The following is a 22,475-nucleotide window of genomic DNA, read 5'->3' on the forward strand; positions in this document are numbered from 1 at the left end:
AATAATAGATTATACACTATAGCTACTAATACATCAAACTACAATATAATGCAATAATATAACAAATAATAAGAAATAATTAATAGTAATTAGAAAAAATAAGGTCAAAAATTGTAAAAGTTGGCATCAGGTCGAAAATTCTTAACACAAAAGTTTCACCATAACAATAGAAACGAGGTCAGCAACAAATTGCTAACTTCAGACACTTTAGGTCAGCATTGTCAAATGCCAACTCTAATTCACAATGCCATAATAATACAATAAATAGCAACACAATAACAGCAAATCTGAAACAAAATTTTTTAATTATTACTTCTTTTTCCAAGCAATATTTTGAAATCAAATCTTCAGTACTTTTTTTAAAGCTCTCTTTCACTGCATTAATCTCACTGGTATGTTTCTCTTCATTTCTTTTATTGTTTTCCTTATAAAGAACACATACACATTTTTACAGTTATGATTTTAATATAATGTAATCAGTACAGAAATAAGTTAAAAATGTCACAAACCTCACTATCTGTAAAATGGTTTTGTAGGATATCTAATTTCTCTTGTAAGGTTTTTGATTGGTCTTCTAGTGCTTTTGAATATGATTTTAATTCTTCTAATTCTTTCTTAACTTTCTGAAAAAATTTGTTTCGTATATTTAAAAATTAAAGAAAGCAAACTACCATTCAAGACTAGCTTCAGCCTAAACTCACTAGCTCAGCTAGCTTCAGCCCTAAACTCGGATTAAAACTAACCATAACAATTTCTATCCTAACAAACTAAGAAGTAATTAAAAAATTAAAAATAAAAATTATTATTAAAATAATAATTATTAAAAAAAAAAATAAACCTTGTGATTAATTATTTGACTCTTTAATTCAATAACCTCTGCCTAAGAAATTAAAATGAATTTAAATTAAAACACCATAAAATATGTTACAATGTTTTCAAATAAAAATTGTATTCTAAAATGTAATAAAATTGCTTTGCATTGATTAATAAAAACTATTTATATGAAAAAATATTAAAACTTTAGAAAGTTATACATTATTTTTTTCAACCAACATTCTGATATCATCTCCTAGCTTATTCTTTGTTTCTTCAAGCTTTAAACGATGAGCTTCAGCTTCACTATGAAGCTCTTTAGAACTGGCATCAAGCAAATTTTTTCTTTTTTCAGCTAACTAAAAAAATTTCAAACATTACTAAAATTAATAATTTACATATTCAACTTGATGATAAATCAGCATGACCAGTTTACATTAACAACTATATTATAAATTAAAATAATTAAAGAAACATTAATAAAAAACTTATTATCATATATAAAAATATATACACAAACATACATATGTATATACTAAGCTTTTTTTGCTCTTTTTGTTTTTACTACACCTTCCAAAGGCAGAGGAAGCCTCTAAAGTTGAGGAGACTACTTATCTACACTAACGGATCAACATGGACCAAGTACTATATTGTATAATGCACTTATTTCCATTATCTTATACTCATGTTTTGTACTATCTGTGTTTAGTTGTAGATGAATTAATCTTAACACTTAACGGTTGAAATTTACAGGAGTTTACCTTGTTAAAATAACTGCTTAAACCACTGTTCTGCAGATGTCAACGTCAAGATGTCAGATGGATTTTGTTACAAATGGATATGCAAACAAGTGTTAAAACTATTAAAAATACTGACTGAATACCTAATGAAGGAGATGCAATTGTACTCATGTACTCAGTATTTGACAACAAAAATATAAAAAGCAGTAACCCATCATCAATTTTTACTTTTTCAATTTTAGTTAATTTTTACCGTTTTTTTAGTTTTTGAGTTTTCTTTTAAGCCCTAGTTTTAATAATTTTTATTTATTTTCAATAGATATAGCGTAATATAAATTATCATTTAATATGAAAAAAATTAAAAGTAATTGACTAAACTCTGGTTTAATTTATTTTACATTTAAAATAATCAGAAATGAAAATGCTTAGGAAAGAAAATTCTAGCTTGCTGAACAAATTTTATAATATCTTTATAAAAAAAAATCTCTTCAACATTAGCAACATTCTCCAAGACAATAATTTCCAGATATCAGAAAAAAATGCATAAAGATTTATCTCACTAGTATATCAATTTATAACATGTATTTGTAACATGTATTTATGTATAACATATATTTATGTATGTATCTATGTATGTATGTATGTATATATAACATTACTTCATTTGCTTTACTAAGTTCCAGCTTTATCATTGAAAGTTCATCTTCTAATATATTTTGCTTTTTATTGAGTTGGTTATTTTCTTCTGACAGTACCTAAGTTGAATTAAAAAACATAACAACTTTTTTAAAAAAAAAAGTTAAAATTTATTTCAGTATTCACAACCTTTAGGACATATTATTATCAACATTATTATTTTTATTATTATTCTTGCATCAAAAATGCCTTAAACACAAAACAAAATGGTCTCAATGCTCTAAAAATTAAATATATATAAAGAGTAAAGACAATTTAGCTTCTTAAGTAAAACTAACACAGCCTGCATCAATTAAATTACAAAAACTGCAAAAGAGCATGAAACGGCAAACACTAAAAAATTGATAATAAAAAATGAACTGTAAATTCGTAAAGAGTTGTCAAAATATAACAATATGAATCCGAAACTTAATAGCAAGAGTGTCAATGTTGTTTGACCAATCAGAGGGTAAAGACAACATAGTGCAATGCTTTTTGACCAACCAGATAGTAAAGACAACATAATCAGATGGTAGAGACAACATAGTGTCAATGCTGTTTGACCAATCAGATATAGAGACAACATAGTGTCAATGTTGTTTAACCCATCAGATAGAGACAACACAGTGAACTTAAATATGAAAAAAAAAAAAAAAAAAAAAACTACAATTTAAAAAAAAATAAGTTAATTTGTATAAAATAAAATGCCTTTAAACTAGGCTACAAAATAAAGATTTTTCTCTAAAATATCAATAAAACTTAAGATCAATGTAAACAAAGAGTTAATGTGACAGAGTTCTGATTCATTAAGTATAAAAATAAATAAAGCTAGAGTTTTCTTATATAAAAACTACCCCTTTTTGATATTAAAAAACCTTCTTCATAAGAAAAATGAAGCTGAAGTATGACAAAAATTAAGAAACAATTAAGAAATACAGTGAAACTCAAAAAAATCATGTCCTCAGCAAACACAGAAAAACAAGAAAGCAGTCTATAACTCTTGAAACACTTTTCTAACAAACTGCATATACCTAATAATTTTCTTTGCAGCTATGTTTCAAATAAACCAAACAGCTATAAAATTTTCTATGTTTTTTTGTTTGCTTTGGTATAAACATCTTAATAAAGTGTTTTAATTATGAAATATTAAAGAATTATTTTTATTTAGCTTGTAATTTTGAGTTACTTATAAAAATGGACAAAACACTGAAATTTTGGTACATCACTACATAACTAAATAATCCACAATGAAAAGTTATTTTTTACAACTTACTTTTTGATTTTTTTTTTAATTTTTGTAAAAAAATAAAATGAAATTGTTTTTTGAAAGTTAAAAAAATAAATTTTAACAAAGTATTTTTATTTAATATTAAAGAAAAATCTAGAAACTTGAATGTAAAAGAACAGTAAAAGAAAATTATTTTAATTTAAAGAGTTTTATAAATATACAAATAAAATAAATAATTACGGAATAGTACTTTTATCTTTTCATCATCCAAATCCTTCTCTTGTTGTAAAATTTTTAGCTTTTCTTCAAGTTTTTTTATGTTATCAGAAAGATTTTCTTTATGTAACTGTAAAAAAGACACACTATAAATTCTGAAAGTTGTTATTTTGATCATACATAATGATGTCAATATATCATTGTTTGAGTCACATACTAAAAGTATATGATTTGTGTTAACAAAGAAACATTATAGTATAAGTCAATACAATTTAAATATTATATATTATAATATACTCACAATAATGAAATATTATATCAATAGTAAAATATTGAGAACAAATAACATTTTAGTGTCATACTTATTTTTATATATAATTCAAATAGAAAGATAGACTAAAAATTACACCAAACTGGTATTTTTTATTTTATTTTTGTGAATTATAAAATTTTATAAAAATCCATTTAAATTTAGAAATGTAGAAATTAAAATAAAAAATGTTTTAAAAAAATATATATTAACAACACTATTTCATAAACAATATAAAAACAATCAAACCTCTCGTAAACTAATGATTTCAGCTTGCATGGCTTGGTTTTCACTACTAAAATATTTATTTTAAACAATTTAAAGTTTAAAAATGTTTGAAGATAAGAAATTAAAAAGTGTTATTGACTAGAATAAAAAGAATGTTAGGGTCGTTTCCACACCTACCGTGAGTCGACACTTATTGTATATTTTAAATACTAACATAAATTTTGCAAAAAGTAGTAATTATTATTATTTTTTAATATTTTGTGTATCAACAACATTGTCATGCACTTCTATTACAATACATAGAAACTGCAACACATAGGTACTTACATGAACTCAGTGGGTTTATTACGTCAGCCTATGAAAATACTTTTTTTTAAGTACCAGCTGTTAGAAGCGTTTCAAATAAAGCAAGGAAATTTAAGAAGATAACATAAAATTTTATTTCTAAATTGACTTAATCAGGTAAATAAAACATGAGTTATTATTAATATTATTGTAGTATTTTTGAATGTACGATAAGTATGAACTAAAAAAAATGTCATTCCATACATATCGTATGTCTAATGAATAATCAATTTGTTTCTTTTTTACAATAACAATAAATAATATTTTACTTAGATTATTTTACAATGGCACAACAAAAATATAAGACAAAAGTTTTTAGTTCAAAACGAAGACAATATACAGATAGTCAATTACGTGATGCTGTTAATGCTGTTAAAAAAGGTATGGTTGTGTACAAAGCGAGCAAAACGTTTGGAATTCCTTATCAGGCGCTTCGTGATAAAATATCTGGAAGAACTTCTTTGAAAAAACAACACTGCGGGTATGAATCAGTTCTAGGTGGAAAAATTGAAAACAAGTTAGTCGAGTGGTTACTAACATGCACCAGAATGGGATTTGCCATGTCTGTAGTACAGCTATTAGATACTGTGCAAAAATATTTGAATTCCAACAATATAAAAACACAATTTACTAACAACTGTCCTGCAAAAGGTTGGTTTTATGCATTTCTTCGCCGTCACAAACAGCTATCTCAAAAACGAGGTGAATACTTAAACCGAGCTAGAGGAGGAGTAGCTGAAAAACCCATAAGAGATTGGTTTACTGAAATTCCGAAGCTTTTAGGAAAAAACGCTCAATATTTAAATGATTCGATGCGTGTTTTCAATACGGATGAGAGTGGTTTTCAGATGTCACAAAAAACTAATTTATTAATTGGTGAACAAGGAAAAAATACATATGAAGAAAGTGCTCAAAGTAATAAAAAAAGCATCACCACTTTATTTGCAGTAAATGCCACCGGAACTTTTGCTCCATCATTAACAATTTTTAAATATATTCGTCTTCCAAATACAATTTTAAATACTGCTCCATCAGGATGGGGTATTGGAAAAAGTGAAAATGGTTGGGTGACCGCAGAATATTTTTTTGAGTATATAACAAAGTTTTTTATCCATTTTTGATAACAGAAGAAATTCCTTTACCAGTTATAATACTTTTTGATGGTCATGCATCACATTTTTCTATCGAACTTAGTGAGTTTTGCTCTAAAAATGGAATAACTCTTGTTGCTTTGTTCCCAAATGCAACACATATTTTGCAGCCGCTCGATGTGGCAGTTTTTAGGCCAATGAAAGCAAAGTGGAAATCGTTTTGCCGACAATGGCGCATTGACCATGAAGGACAAGAAATAAACAATGAAAATGTACCAGAAACATTAAATTCTTTTATAATCGATCCTTCTATGGCAAATAATATTAAAAATGGTTTTAAAAATACTGGAATTTCTCCATTTGATGCTAATAGTGTTGACTACAAAAAAATTGTTCAAAAATTATCTGAGTCAACTGTTGCTCCGGCTCCTTATTTAGAAGAAAACATTCAAGTGTGACTTTATTAGCTTACTCTCCCATAACCTTTATTGAAAAGTGCATTGATTTTAGTATTTTAGAGCAGTTTAAATTGGCTGACGAACATTTAGATTGGAAAGGTGATCTTGAATACCTCCAGTTGTATCATTTTTGGAAAAGAGCCTTATCTGAAACATATAAGACCATAATTTTACCTGATGAAATACAACAGGGTAATAAAAATCTATCAACAACTGGTAAATTAGAAAATGTGCAAGGTATAACCGATATGGAAATGCCTGATTGCAATAATGCAGCTGTAATAGAACCAAAACCAGCTTGTTTTAGTTTAAAAATAGCAGCAGAAATAATAAATCCAATTGAAAGTGTTTTAATATGGCCAAAATAACCAGTCCAATCGCCCAAGCGCAAAGTAAAACGCGAGCGCATTTAAAACCAGACACTAAAGTAGATTTTAAGATATACAATAAGTGTCGATAATATATACGATAAGTGTGAAACACTTACGATAAGTATGGAAAGCTGCGCTTTAAAAGATTGATCAAAGTAAGTACATTATTGATTTAAATTTCAGGGTGAGAATAATTTTAAACTAACCCTTATCGTATTACATTGACGGCTGCAAAAATTCATTTCTAATGCATTTCTACTTTTTGAGTAATCTAATATATTACAATAACTTTTGTTAAACTCACAGTATGTGTGGAAACGACCCTATATGCAATAAATGTGCTTGACTACTTTGCATAATCATTATGGTATACATATATATATGTATATATATATATATATATATATATATATATATATATATATATATATATATATATATATATATATATATATATATATATATATATATATATATATATATATATATATTCAGATAACAAGATAATGTATAATTTATAATAAGGATTCAAAATAGAAAAATCTATTACCTAAGTATATCTATTCGACACAACAAGTTTTCTACATCATTTGTACTCTACAAAAAACAAAAGCATATATGTTCCTGCAGCTTTAGGTCAGCACTGAACCAATATATTTTGCTCAACCTAATTTTTAATACACCAACTTTAATCTAGACAGTTTTTGAGAAAATGAAGGAAAAAATAAGAATTTATACATAGATAGTACTGAAGTTCCTTTAAACAGCTATCTTGTTATGACACCACCAGTGACATTCTATGTGCAGCGAATTCAGCATTTTTATATATACAATGCTCGGAATAAAACAAAAAAAAAAGATTGGCAACTTTTGCCGACCTAACACAGTTCTAGGTTGGCTTCAGGTGAGAAAAAATATTGAAAAAGGGTTTAACAAATTGACAAACATGAAAATGTTTAGCATAAAACTGATAGAAAAACAAATGCCAAGTTCACTGATTTTATTTTCAACGTCAATATTTGCCTGAAAATTTGAAAATGAACGAAATTTTTGCCAATTCTATTTTATTTAGAATTAATAAAATATTCATTTTTCAGTTTTTAATTGTTTTGTTTACAATTTAAATAAGAAGTTCATATTTGGGATTTAAATAGAACATTCGTTTGCTGTTTTATTTTAATTAAGTTATTAGGAATTTAAAAAAATTATTCTTCCATTTACTTTTTTTAATTTAATTTATCATATTTTTTTATTTATAATTTTTTTTATCATTTATTTGTAATTTTAAGAAAATGTTCTATTTTTCTTTTAATTAGAACTTAAATTTGTGTTGCTGTAGCTCTTTAAAATTAATTAGTTCAGAATTTAAATAAAATGTTTGTTTTGCTATCTTTAGTTTTAATTATTTTGTCAAGAAATTAAATGAAATGTTCTTTATTCAATCTTTTTTTTTAAATTATTTTGTTAACAATTAAATAAAGGGTTGTATTTATAATTTAAATAAAACATTTGTTATGTTATGTTTTTAAATCAACTTGTTCAGAATTTAGATAAAACGTTAGTTTTGCTGTTTTTATTTAATTATATTATACAGAATTTAAATAAAACATTCAATTTTTTGTTTATGGTAATTATTTTATTTAGGATTTAAAGTGTTTTTTAATTAATTTTAAATAGCAAATAAAATTAAGTTTTAAAATTCTAAGGTTGACAAAAAAAAGCCAACCTCAGACATAATCAGGTCGGCAGTTAGGTCGTTATTGCTAAATACCGACCTACACTTCCTTGTAGGAGTAGGCTATAAGATAGTCAATGCAGCAGCACTCCCATGTAGCAGCAGACTATAAGATAGTCGATGTAGCAACACTCTGCGCAAGTTTTACAGTAAAAATTTTTTTTAAATAAAAAACATAAAATTTACATTTTGATGGAAAAATTAAAAATGACCAAGCAAGAGTATATATATATTCATTATTTTCTTAACCTTAGACTGTGACAGAGTTGCTTCTAAATGTTTAACTTTTTCAACATAAACCTAAAAATAAATGTGAGAATTGTGTATATTATTAAATAATCTTCACATTTTAATCTTGACTAACTACAATAAAGCTTACCTGAAGTTGCTTTTCTGCAGTTTCTTTTAGTTTTTCTTGAGCGATTCTAATTTTGAAAAACAGACTTATTATTTTACAATGTTTTTAAAGAATGGTTTTTAAAAAATGGAAAGAATGGTCTCTATTTTATCATTAATTGCCACATGTCACACACACATATTTATATTTACTGACTAAAGGTTATGAGCAAATAAGTTAATTCTAAAGAACCTGTTTTCTTTGTACATGTTTTCTTTTTCATCTTGTAATTTAACAAAACTAAATAAAAAATTATAATATGCTACAATAAAAACTATTATAATATATATGCTACAATAAAAACAATTATAATATGCTACAATAAAAAAAGTGTAACAATTATTTATTAGTTTCTTTATAATTGAAAGAATAGCAATCATATTTAATTTATGTGACATTTTGCATAACATCATTAACTACTTAATCTAGACAACATTACTAAAATGCCATAAAAATAAATTGGGAAACTGATTTAAAAGTAAACAAACCCTGCCATTTTGCCAAGCATGTTAAAAGCACTATCACAAACAAGAGATCCAATTATATAATAAAAAACTATTGTGGAAACCAAAACAGTATAAAGCACTTATAAAAAAAATTCCAAAAGAAGAGGCTTTTATGTTTATTAATTCAAAAATTTTTTAAATTATAAAATTGAAAATACTTCTGGAATGTTCACTTACAGGCCTGGTGCTAGACATTTCGAAGGTGGGTGAAAAAAAATATTTAGGCGCCTTAATAAAATAAATTTTAAATTTTGTAAAGTATTTTAATACAATTTTTTCTAAAGAAGGTCGTAAATAATTTATTTTGAAAATAGTACCTATAAGCATGCATATTTTTAAAATTTAAGCATGTACAATTATACAAGTCTTTTTATTTCAAATACTGTTAACTTAGATCTACGTTTTTAGGAAAATCTAAATCTAATCTGGACTAAATAACACAAAATCGTTGAAATTAATATTGGAAACTCTTTTTATTACTTTTTTTCTAGCAAAAATTGTTATTATTATTATGTCATCTTACAACAGAGAGGTATCCAATTCCAAAATGGTTCATTTTGTGTGGCTTATTTTTTAAATCAATTTTAGTTTTCCTTAAAGGTCGTTCATCTTCTGCAACAGGTACTGACATTGCGTTAAAAAATTCAAATTAGAATGCATATAGATCGGAAAATAGGCTATAGACCCTTTGAGTATATTTGGTTGAGAAAGCCTAAAGTATTTCCAGAAGTGAAAAATAAAGACTACTTTAAACTATTAAGATACGAAATAACTTCTATAAAGTTGTCTTCTAATTCAAGCTTTAATTTTTTACCAGTTCTTGATGTTTTAACCAGATGAATGAGAATCTTAACAAAACAGTTTTTACAACCCCAATTTTAAATTGAATTTGTTGAACGGAATAATAAAGCTCAAAGTTAAAGGTATTCACTTCAAGCTTATGTTTGGAAAACTCAAGGACAAAAACTGTCCACGTTAACTGCTTTTTTGCCATCATCATTTGCTTTGCAAAAAATTATGTTTATCGCCATGACAAATCATCTGCTCATCATAGGTTGATGTTTTGGTTGAAGGTAAAGCAACAGCTTTAGAGCGGCATTAGGTTTCCACGGTTGTTTTGCAATTAGTTTTATAGACAAATGTCTGGTGTCCGAAAGCTTGAAAAGATAGATCTTCCATCTAGCAGGAGTACAGCTGAAAATTTAAAAATCATAGATTTTCATCTATTTATTTATTACAATAACCAATGAAACTTATACATAAAAAGTTTAATATTAATGAAGGAAAGCAACACCAGGCTTTCATATGCTGACGGTTGACATAGCTACAGCCAAAACAGCATCATAAAAATACTTTTAAAATAGTTTACTGTATGTACATCAATTACATCATACGCTAATTTATTCTAACAGTTTGCAACATGGTTTTTAAAAAATGACTGATGTTCTGGATAACATTTGGTTAGTTAAGGTTTTTCATTTTTAATTAATTATATGAGTTTAATAAGAAAGCATAAACGCACAAACATTTTTTAATTTGATTTAAACAACCTTTTAACTTCTTTAACAGTAATTCTTTATGACAAGACCTGATGATTATGTTATAGTTTTAAATAATTTATTTTTTAAATAATTTATCAAAGAAATATATTTTTAAAACTATAATTCTTTGGTAATATAAACAAAGCAAGTTAATTAATTATGCACATATAAAAACTAATTTTTTACTTTTTTATAATTAAAATCTCATTATGATTTATTTTTTTCTTTCATCTTCTAGCGCCCCTAATACTTTAGCGACCGAGGTAAATATGCCACTTTTACCCCTTTTTTTTCGACGGTCCTGTATATGATTTGTTCTTAATTAATGTTCTAAAATATTTTCAAAATTGGACCCTAATGTACACTAAATAAATTTGAGAAAAATTAAAAAAAGTTTTTTCCAGTTATTGTAGTTTTTATTATAAATTAATATATACTTATTATTACATAAAACAAGTATATCAATTTTTATTCCTTCTCTGGCTAAATATAAGAATTTATAATAAACCAGCCCCGGTAAAATTATAAGATTTAGAAGGGGTTGATAGCCAAGGCTAGCAAAAATTCTTTAATACTTTATATTTTATATTTGTGCAGAGAAACAAGTTAAGCGCGGTACTACCAGGGACATGGTGGGAATCGAACTCGGAACCTCTCGCTTATGAAGCGAGCAATCTACCACTACACCACTACCGCATATATATTTATATATATATATATATATATCAGGCCTTGTTAAGAAGCATTACGCAGCTCGCATTTTGCCTGCAAAAAGGCGATTTGCCAACGCGTTCAACAGTTTTGCGTTATGCAAAAACTTTTATCTTTTAGAATATTTAAATTATCTTTTGATATCATTTACGTAACGTTTATTCAGTCATAAGTAAAAGCATTTAACCGCTATTGTAAACTCATAGATTTTTTGTTAAAGAAACAGTTTGTTAAATAATTTTTTTGTTGTTGTTAAAAATTAGTTAAAGAAAATAAAGTGTTTTAAGTTTTATCTTAAGGAATCAAATATATAAATTCCTTTTAAATATAAAAATTATTTTTTGTCATAATAGTTTAAAAAATGCACGATTTATTTTGATGTAAATATTTTATTAATAAGATATTTTGTTTATTGTTAATTCAATAACATAAAGTTTTAACAACATTTATTTAATTTATGAAAAGAAAATTATGATCACGAATATGTTATTGGTAAAAAACTCTTTATCGTTTAAAAAAATTATTAAAGAGTTCACAAAATAAATAAGAAAAAATTTATTAACAGTTAATAAAATAACCAAAAACCAACTGTAAAATTATAAGAAAATGAACAAATATTATGTTACGTTTTATGAAAAAAAAAATTTTTCAAAATAAAATTTGGTTCATATTTGAAAAAAATAATAAAAATGATTTTTCAAATAGGTTTTTAATAATAATAAATTTCACTATAACTTTTGTTATAGTGAGAAAAAACAAACTGTTTGTATGATTTTTACGCGTTAATAAAATAACTTTAATTACAATGTGATACTTGAAAAGACGATAGTGAAGCAATATTTTTTTTTTTTTTTTTTTTTTTTTGTTATTCACCTCAACAAGGCCGAGAAGGCCACTACAGATGAGGAGGCTACTTAATAGTGGTTATAACCCTCTCGAACAAGGCCGCTGCGCCGAGAAACAAGTTGAGCGCGGTACTACCAGGGACGTGATGGGGATCGAACTTTGAACCTCTCGCTTATGAAGCGAGCGCTTTACCACTACACCACTACCGCATATAACTTCTAACAATACAAAATATATTTGCTGAGTTGAGTTACTTTGAAATGCATTACGCCTTTTTGTTATTCAGCCAAAACTCATAACAAGGTCAGATTGATGAAAGAATATTTAACTCATCAAAAACAGAATATGAAGAAGCACTTAAATAAAACGGCTTTAATAACTTTAACTTAAAGTACAACCCAAAAAAAAGTCACCTCCAAAAGAAAAAGGAATATAATTTGGTTAATTTCCAAATGTTGTTACAAAAATAAATTTCTATTAAGCAACCACAAATCTGAAGATTAGATACACGCGGTTGTAACAATATTTTTTTCCGTATAGGTTTTTTCTGTATAGTTTCAATTGTATATAATTTTTTAGCAAAAAAACTATTTGTATTTCACCTAATGATTGCAACAGCATGAAACTCAAAGCTGTGAAAATCATATAGTTTTATTTTCTACTATATATATATATATATATATATATATATATATATATATATATATATATATATATATATATATATATATATATATATATATATATATATATATATATATATATATATATATATATATATATACACTACATCAAAAAATAAAACATACAGTTAATTTCCAAACATTCAAGTCTTTTTATTTCAATCAAATAATAAATAACATAATTAATATTTACATATTAATTAGTAATTGCTATAATATATAATAATATTAAAAATAAAGTTCATAAAGAAAATTATTTAATTAATAAAAACAAAAAAACATAGTCAAAGAAAAAAACATACATCAAAAAATAAAACATACACTAAACTAATTGTTGTTTATTTTTTATTTCGTGTCGCCGAAGTCGTCTTTCGAGAAGATCCCAAAGATTCTCAATTGGATTGAGATCTGGTGATTGTGGAGGATGCGTAAGTGTTGATTTAACATTAAAAATCAGCCAATTTTTAATTAGTTTCGATGCATGTTTTGGGTCATTGTCTTGGACTAACACGAAATTTTCAGTAGCACCTACTTTTATTGCACTTCGTTTTAGATGATTTTGCAAAATGTCTAAATATTTTTCTTTGTCCATATTAGTTTCAATAAATACTAAATCACCAACCCCACCTGCACCCATCGCTCCCCATACCATCACATTTCCGCCACGGTGTTTGACTGTAGGTGTAATATTTTGTTTGTCAAGTGCAGTGCCTGTTTTTCGCCATACATACCTTGCTCCGTCTGATCCGAAAATATTAAATTTTGATTCATCCACAAATACAACTGTGTTCCAAAATTCTTCAGACTTGTTCAAAAACTCATTCACGTAAGCCAATCTTTTAACAACATTCCTTTTTGTTAAGAATGGTTTCTTACGTGAAATTTGTCCTGCGTAGCCTTTCCGGTGCAACAAATTTCTTACAGTTTGGGGATTAACTGTCACATTTAGATCTTTTTTTAAAAGAGCAGTTATTTTTGGAGCCGATGTTTTTGGATCTTTTTTTACCATTCTTTCAATTTTCCTTTCTACTTGCATTGTAAACGCTTTTTTTCGACCTCTTCCAGGCGCACTTTCAAATGATTTATTTTTTCTATAATTATTAATTACTGTCTGAATGGTTGCTCGAGGTCTGTCGATCAACTTAGCAATTTCTGCATAACTTTTTCCTTCTTCCTTTAGTTTCACAATTAACATTCTAATTTCAATGGACACTTTTCCTTTTGAAATTTTTGTTTTTTCAGAAATTTTTTTAGCGGTTGCCATTATTTACATCAATATGCGCACTATTTAAATAACAATGCAATACTAAAGCAAAATATGACAAAAACAGGTCTTATTTACATTACCGAATTAGATGAGTCATGTTTTTGTGAAAGGGTATGATCGTTTTTCTTCTTGTATCTTATTTTTCTTTCATGCATTTGATGTGTGTATGTTTTATTTTTTGATGTATGTTTTTTTCTTTGACTATGTTTTTTTGTTTTTATTAATTAAATAATTTTCTTTATGAACTTTATTTTTAATATTATCATATATTATAGCAATTACTAATTAATATGTAAATATTAATTATTTTATTTATTATTTGATTGAAATAAAAAGACTTGAATGTTTGGAAATTAACTGTATGTTTTATTTTTTGATGTAGTATATATATATATAGTCATGCACGTCATGCATATATATAATCATGCACGGAGTGTTGCTACATCGATTGTCGGTGTTGGAACAAGCCGGGCATGGTTTTAAAATAAAAAAATAAAAATAAAAACATTGTTTATATTATTAAAAACATTCTGGTCAATTAAATTTGCGTTTTTGCAGTTTTAAAAAAAAACTTTGCTTTGCTTTCATAACTTTTAAAAGTAAACAAATGATTCAAATTTATATTTTTGTGTTAAAGTTCAAAAAAAATTATTTTGTCAATTTTTATTTTACATAGTAGTAGGTGAATAAAAACCACATAACAGGCTTGGACAGGAATGGCGTGCGATCAAACTTGACCATGACTGTTTAGATGTTTTGATGATTTAAACAGAAATGTGCTGAAAAAAGAAATGCTAAGCTAAACTTAAACTATGAAAAAAATTAAATTAAAAAAAACCAATTAAAAAAAAGTTCCTTACAAAAAAAGAAAATATAAAAGCTTTAAAATAAAACTTAAAAAACTTTAACTCAAAGCAAAAATTATTTTCTGTTACATTTTAAATTTCATTTGAAATAAATTACTCTAAAACTTATCTTTTGAAACATTTTCTTAAAGTTACGCAAAACATTTTTACAAATTACTTTTAATGATAACTTAATAAATGAACTAATTTTATTTAAATTATTGAAAAGAAAAAAATGTAGTTTTTTTAATTTGTATAAACATTTTTATCAAAAAGTTGCAAAAAATTGTTTAAAAAAAAAACATCTTTTTAAAATAGTATTTTTTAATTATTTCATGCTCTAATTAGTAAGTCAAGGTAAAAAAAAAATTTTTACACAATTTTTTTAAAATAAAAAAAAAAATTAAGCAATTAAATCTTATATTGCAATGGGAAGACTTAATTTAAGTTATTCATAATTTAAAGTAATTTAAAAAAAATCTTTTAAATGATTTTTAGAAGGGCATGGAAAAATAATTTCAAACGTTTAAATTTATCATAAAAAAAACAAGTCTGCATAAAAAAAATTTAAATATAACATTTTTAGTTAATTTACACAAATTGTGTTTATTTTAAACAATCGTTATAATTAATTTTGTATTTTATTTAGAGGGCTTTGCTTAAAATTTAGAAAAGATCAACAATTAAAAGTTATTTATAATAGAACAATTTTTATATAATGGAACAATATTTTTTCATTGCATTTAAATTGCTGAAAGATCAAAACAGTCGTGGTCAAATTGTAAAAAAAAAAAAGGTTATTAGCATGGTTAGATACAGCGTGTGATCGCACACCATTTCTGTTAAAGCCTGGCATAAGCTAAAAATTACCTAAAACAACCTGAGCTAAAATTCACTTGGTAAATATGGTCTATATGGTTTCTATTTAAAATAAGTAAATCAATTAAAAATCAAAAATGACTTTTAATAGATGGTAAAACGATAATCAAAAGTTTATTTTTACACCATTTACTAAAAGCATTTACTAGTATTTAAATATTATTACAATGTTATTTTTACTTAAATATTGTTATCATGTTATAATGCAAATTGTTTTAACTCTTACTTTTCATAATTTTTACATTGTTAAAACTTATACAATTATAATTCTATTTTGAATTATTTTTAATAATCAAAAGTGATTATTCCTTAACCTATTTTTATGAGTCCTCGCATATAGATTTGAATTTTTTTTTTTGTTCAGAATTTATTGTACATTACTTTGTTTATGTACAGATGTTGCTCATTTTCTTTGTTAGCACAGAAAATTGTTACAAGAAAAGTTTTATAGCTTGGAAGATGGAGTTAAACATACATTTACACTTAACATAATCTTTTATTGTTAATATATCTATAAACAAACAACATATATATATGTTTATTATATAACTTACCATCTAATGCCAATATGCAACAGATTGAGATATTGACAGATAAGAAAATATTAAGAAATTAAATACTAAATTGATTCTACCTTTCTTGCTTTCGTTTCGCTTTCTCAGCCCACTAAAGTAAACAAATTGCATACAACACCATAATTTTTTTTTGACAATGTTGGAAAAATCTTTTTTTTAAACTAAAACTAGATCTATGTGCTAAAAATATAAATAATATTATGCATAAATACATGCAAGTTTTTTAAATTGTGACAATTTACCTCATTAGCTACTTCTTTTAACCTTGATATTTCTTTTGTTGATGTTTCCTAAATTTTAATATTATCGTTGATATAAAAACTTTTGATAAAATGTTTTCAAACAAAAATTTTAAAAATAATTATACAATATTTCACATTTATTTATATTTAATTTATATATACATCAATAATTCTCAGCTGCAAAATATAAAAAAATTAATAAAAATTAAGGTTTCAGAGTAAAATGAAATGAACCATGGTAAGTGAAACCATGGTAAAAGTAAATGAAACATGAAATAAATGCGGGTTTAGACCACAGTGGAAAAAGAATCTTTTTATGGTGAGTTCAAAACACTCAAGCCATTTTTTGTAAATTACTATCAAATTAAGGCACCGAACTTGGCAATTTTTAAAAATTACCAAATTCTATTTCAAAAAAAATCAAAAACATAAATCTTTTTGTTTATCATTCAAAATTCTAATTCTATCTGATAAATTCTCCAACATGCACTATCTATCTCAAAATAAATACATCTAAATAGACCTAAGAATAGGGAGTAAACCTGAATGTTGTATACACCATAAACCACTTTTTAAAAAAACAACTTCATTTATAAAAAGGTCAAACTAAAACTAAAAGATTAAATAAATAAAGTAAACAAATAAAAGTGAACCAAATCATACTTCTGCTGATTTTATCATTCTAAAAACAATTAAACAACCTCATTGTTTGGGATAAAAAAATTAATGATATAAACAACCCCATTGTTTGCTGATAAAGAATGAATGATATAAATGATAATTGAATTGAAAGTAAACAAATTTATTTTATATAAAAAAAAAACGCTTGAGAAAGTTCTGCAAAAGATCTATCAGTATTCAAAAAAAAAACAATATAAATTTTTTTTAAAATTTTAATGGTTAAACATTTAATATTTATCTAAATGAGAAAATTCAAATTTTAACATAAAAATAATAAAATCTACAAAATAAAAAAAACAAGTTCTTTTCAAAATAAAGGCAAAAATGACAAAAGGTAATATTATGCTTAATTGGTTCAACCAATATTAAACTAATTTATAGTGATGTACCAACTGCACATTTTTGATTGATGCTGTTAAACAAAAAAGGACCAATACCCATACCAATTAATTAACCAATTATAAGAATAATCAATAATATAAAACTAAATATTACAGGTCAGGTCAGGTTACAAGATCATCATGATTACCCAGCTACTGGTAACATGTAATTAAGTTTAACCTGGTAGATGTCTCACTGCCTTATAACTCTGACTTAAAATACACCCTGCCTTAGGCTTCTTGATTGAGTTTAGTCTAGATATATTGTCATGATAAAAATATTTGTCTCCAGCAGATGTTAGCATCCATTAAAGTCTTGTAGAAAACTACCTGGGCAAAAATATTAGGGATAAGCAGAAAGCTGGCTACTGATGCCTATATATTTTTAGACCATATGCATTCCTTTTTCATCAATAGGCTGGTATAGATTTAAACCTGCATTACATTGTTTCCTGCCTTGGATTATGAAAACTGGATAATCTTCACTCTTGTCTCTATATAATGATCTTCCCAATAAATTTACCCATAAATCTATTTGCTAGATGAGACTACCAAATACTCTGACCAAAAAAGCTATGAGATTTTATTTACTTAGAAAAAACAGCTGATCTGAAATGTGATTTTTCTTTTAATACAGCATGGTGTTCCTGTTTTTTTACTCCTCGTTCCATTCTATAGCTCTATAAATCGCTTATTTATCCTTGTTGGAATACTGTTGTCATATTTGGGCTGGTTCTGCTAATTATGCTCATTCTCTTTTAGACATAATCTAAAACAAATTGTAAATGTAGTTGGAATTTTTCTAACTCCCTAGCATATGCTTCTGCCCCATTTATCATATGGTTTCATCTTTTTCTATTTTCTATAACTACTACCATGGTCACTACTCAAGGGATGTACATCTCTTACACATCTTTTGCGTATTACGCATCCAAAAACTCATTTTATTTCCAACACAAAACTCTTATTCTACCTAATCTCAATCTCACATGACTCATGATAATCACATGACTCATGATAATCACATGACTCATGATAATCACATGACTCATGATAATCACATGACTCATGATATTTTAAAAAGTTGCATCCCTTTACTGAACTGTTCTACTATGTCTAAAAAACTTTTGAAAACCTTGTTTTTTACCTCAAACAAAATACTTTAGAAGTCCTGTCTTCATGTTTTGCTTACTTGTGCAGTTTACAGTTTTTAAAGTCTTCTCTCAGCCGTTTTCTTGTTATTTAACTTTTTTTTTGCTTTCTGTTAACTACCAACTTATATAATATTGATTGCAGCCATTTTCGAAAGTGAATTTGTTATTAAAAATATATATTAAATTGCATAATTTTGTCTCAAAAATAAAAAAAATACCTATATTATATAAAGAGTTTGGTTTATCTAACATATAACTATTTTCATAATGAGGGATTAAATTTTTAAAAAAAAGCAATCTGGAGGAAAATCAATTAAAAAAAGGGTAATGTTAATAATGATACCAATTAAGCAAAAAGTGGCTGATTAAAACAATACACATGTCGAATAATCAGTACATCACTACTAATTAATATTGCAATTGTCTAAAATACATATTTGTGATGCGTGTTTGTGAGAAAAAAATTGTGGGTGTGTGAATGAAATAAAAAATAGCTTCACAAAAAAGCTATCCATATTAAACTCATAAATACATTAAACAAACATTTCAATCACTTACTTTTAAAGAGTTTAATTGTACTTCAAGACTAGCTATTTTATCTTTAAGCAACTGAACTAAACAAAAAAATAACATAAAAAATAGAAAAATTCATGTTATTAAAACCTAAACATTTAAAAAAAATGTGATCTTTTTAATTTTTTCCTTCTTTTTAGCATATTTTTGTTTTTTTGTTAATCCTTATCAAATTTTAGCGGCTTTTATGGAACCACTACCCAAGCCAACCACACCTAGCAGCAATTACTAAAAGCAAACTTTATTTAATTTACCATTTTCTGGAATGCAATCCTTTCTTAATGTTGAATCATTAATTACATTTTTGCAAATTTTTTCTATTGAATTGTATATTTCATTTAATTCATTAGCATAATTCAGATTATCTACGTTTTCTTTATTATCCATTGTTTCTTTATTATCCATTGATAAAGAAATTGTTTCTGAAGACATTTTAGATTGAATTGCTTTAAAATGAGTTTGTAACTTTTTGAGAATGTTGTTACAAAACTCTGTGTTTATTGTGTCCTGTGCATTATATGTTGATTGACAACTTTGTAAATTATATGCTGATTGGTAGCTTTGAAGTTCCTTTTTCAAGCCTATATAAATAATAGATAAATATAAAAATACATAAATGCATACATACATAGATAAATACATACATACATACATACATACATACATACATACATACATACATACATACATACATACATAAATACATACATACATACATATATACTAATCGTGTTTATATATACATATAAACCCTCGGAATTAGGAAAAATAAGGTCGGCAAAAATATGTCAACTCAAATTTTTGGAGGTCGGCAAAAAAAATTTGATAGAAAGGTCTTACCATAAAACATAGTAACAAGGTCAGCAATTTTTTGCCAACCTCAAACATTTTTAGGTCAGCAGTTAATGATGACCATAAGGGGCTGTATAAATATAAATAAATATATATATATATATATATATATATATATATATATATATATATATATATATATATATATATATATATATACACACATATATATACATATACATACATATATATACATACATATATATACATATATATATATACATATATATATACATATATATATATATATATATATATATATATATATATATATATATATATATATATATATATATATATATATATATATATATATATATATATATATATATATATATATTTGTGGTTCAAAAAAATACATTTTCGAAAAATATCTGCAACTCGCACCTATATAATAAAATAATAAATATGAACTTAAAAGTTATAAAAATTTATAAAAGTTATAAAAAACTTAAAAGTATAAAAATGAACTTAAAAGTTTTTTGAATAAAAAATATTTTTAGGGGTGTCTCAAGACCCTTGAACATTAAATTGGTCCTTAATATAAAATTTTTTTCAAAAGTATGTCTTGTTGGGTCTCAAATGAAGAGAATCATACAGATCAAAAATCTTTCAAAAAGAATCATAATTTTAATCAAAAAATATTATTTTTACTGCCTAGAAATTGACATTTTTTAACTAAAAACTAAAAATATGCGTTTTTACAAAGTTTTTTAAGTTAAAATTATTTTTATTGATGCTTTTTAAAAGTTAACTTTTCTTTTTGAAGTTTTTATATAATTTTGCTTCTATAAAGACCCAACAAGACATACTTTTGGAAAAAAAGATTTTAATAATATTATAGACCCATTAAATGTTCAAGGGTGTTGAGGTACCACTAAAAAATATTTTTTATTCAAAAAGCTTTTAAATCCAGTGTTATTTTATCATATAGAACACATTAAGGTGAGAGCTGCAGATATTTTTCCAAAATGTTGTTTTTTGAACCACCCTAATATATGTCAGATGTGTACACTAGTGGTTGCCCGAGGGTACCAAATTTTGTGAAGGACAACTAAAAATATTTGTTTGATACAATAAAGTTATGACTATTGATTTTTATCAGCACTGATAAAAATCAAAAACTTTATTTTATAGTGGGAGACTATTGATTTTTCTCAGCACACTTATTTTTTTGTTGTTGTTGTTGTTGTTTTCAACTTAAGAATATTATAAAAAGAGTAGTAAATATCAAAAATAATAAAACTTCTTGTTAAATAAATAAATAAAACTAATAATAAAACGATATTTTGAAAGTCACAGTGCCAAAGTTTATTTTATAGTATAAATTAGATTATAAGAAAATTGTATGAGCGTTTAAACATATTTAAAAAAATTCTTCCTAAATAAAAACAAAAAGCTCTTATTAATTAAACTTTATTATTAATTAAATTTTATTATTATTCTTTTATAAACTTTATTTAAGGATTTAACTAAATTAAAGATAAATAAAGATAAAAAGACAGTTGTTAAGATGCATTATGAAAAAAGAAAGTATATATATATATATATACAGAGCTGCGGACAAAACTACGTGAACGATTGCAAATAGTTTTTTTTAATGAAATTTTCAATGTCTTAAAATAAGTTTATAGTTTAATAGTATATATGGTTGGATAGAGCGTTTTTTGCTCTATAAGACTGTGTAAAGTGTATTCTCTAATAATTTGTTTAAAATTAAACATATCTAAATGTTCAAAAAGCAACAAATATTTTGCGCAACAAAACCACGTGAACGATTATACAAACGTAAAAGAATAATTTTACTAACATCAACAAATAATAGATTCTAAAAAAAAAAAAACATTAATATTTAGTTGCATAGCCTTTAGAATCGATAACGGCCTTGCACCGCCTTGGCATAGATTCTACAAGAGTTTCTAGTAACTGTTTTGGTAATGCCTCCCATTCATACTGTACAGCTCGAAAAAGTTCATCCGGTTTTTGAAATTTGCGACCTCCCAAGCGTCGCTCAACTTCAATCCATAAATTTTCGATTGGATTTAAGTCGGGAGATTGGGCAGGCCACTTCAAAACCGTTATGCTATTATTTATGAGCCAATTTTTTACAGTCAAAGCTGTATGTTTAGGGTC

General features: G+C 25.4%; 1 protein-coding gene across 2 annotated transcripts in view; it reads right to left on the reverse strand.

The window, feature by feature from the left end:
- The window catches only part of LOC100207295 (GRIP1-associated protein 1), a 66,705-nt gene that overhangs the window by 24,322 nt on the left and 19,908 nt on the right, over window positions 1–22,475 (reverse strand). For both annotated transcript variants that reach the window (XM_065818377.1, XM_065818376.1), the window contains exons 8-22: window positions 19,745–20,071; window positions 19,476–19,531; window positions 16,703–16,750; window positions 16,520–16,551; window positions 8,800–8,847; window positions 8,590–8,635; window positions 8,460–8,510; window positions 7,026–7,072; window positions 4,232–4,277; window positions 3,707–3,802; window positions 2,213–2,308; window positions 1,035–1,172; window positions 839–880; window positions 510–623; window positions 314–424 (exon numbers count right to left, since the gene is read on the reverse strand). In XM_065818377.1, coding sequence (XP_065674449.1) covers window positions 314–424; window positions 510–623; window positions 839–880; window positions 1,035–1,172; window positions 2,213–2,308; window positions 3,707–3,802; window positions 4,232–4,277; window positions 7,026–7,072; window positions 8,460–8,510; window positions 8,590–8,635; window positions 8,800–8,847; window positions 16,520–16,551; window positions 16,703–16,750; window positions 19,476–19,531; window positions 19,745–20,071 — 1,298 coding nt within the window. The remainder of the gene's footprint in view (window positions 1–313; window positions 425–509; window positions 624–838; window positions 881–1,034; window positions 1,173–2,212; window positions 2,309–3,706; window positions 3,803–4,231; window positions 4,278–7,025; window positions 7,073–8,459; window positions 8,511–8,589; window positions 8,636–8,799; window positions 8,848–16,519; window positions 16,552–16,702; window positions 16,751–19,475; window positions 19,532–19,744; window positions 20,072–22,475) is intronic.

Source organism: Hydra vulgaris, chromosome 14 (assembly GCF_038396675.1).
Source record: "Hydra vulgaris chromosome 14, alternate assembly HydraT2T_AEP".
Lineage (NCBI taxonomy): Eukaryota > Metazoa > Cnidaria > Hydrozoa > Anthoathecata > Hydridae > Hydra > Hydra vulgaris.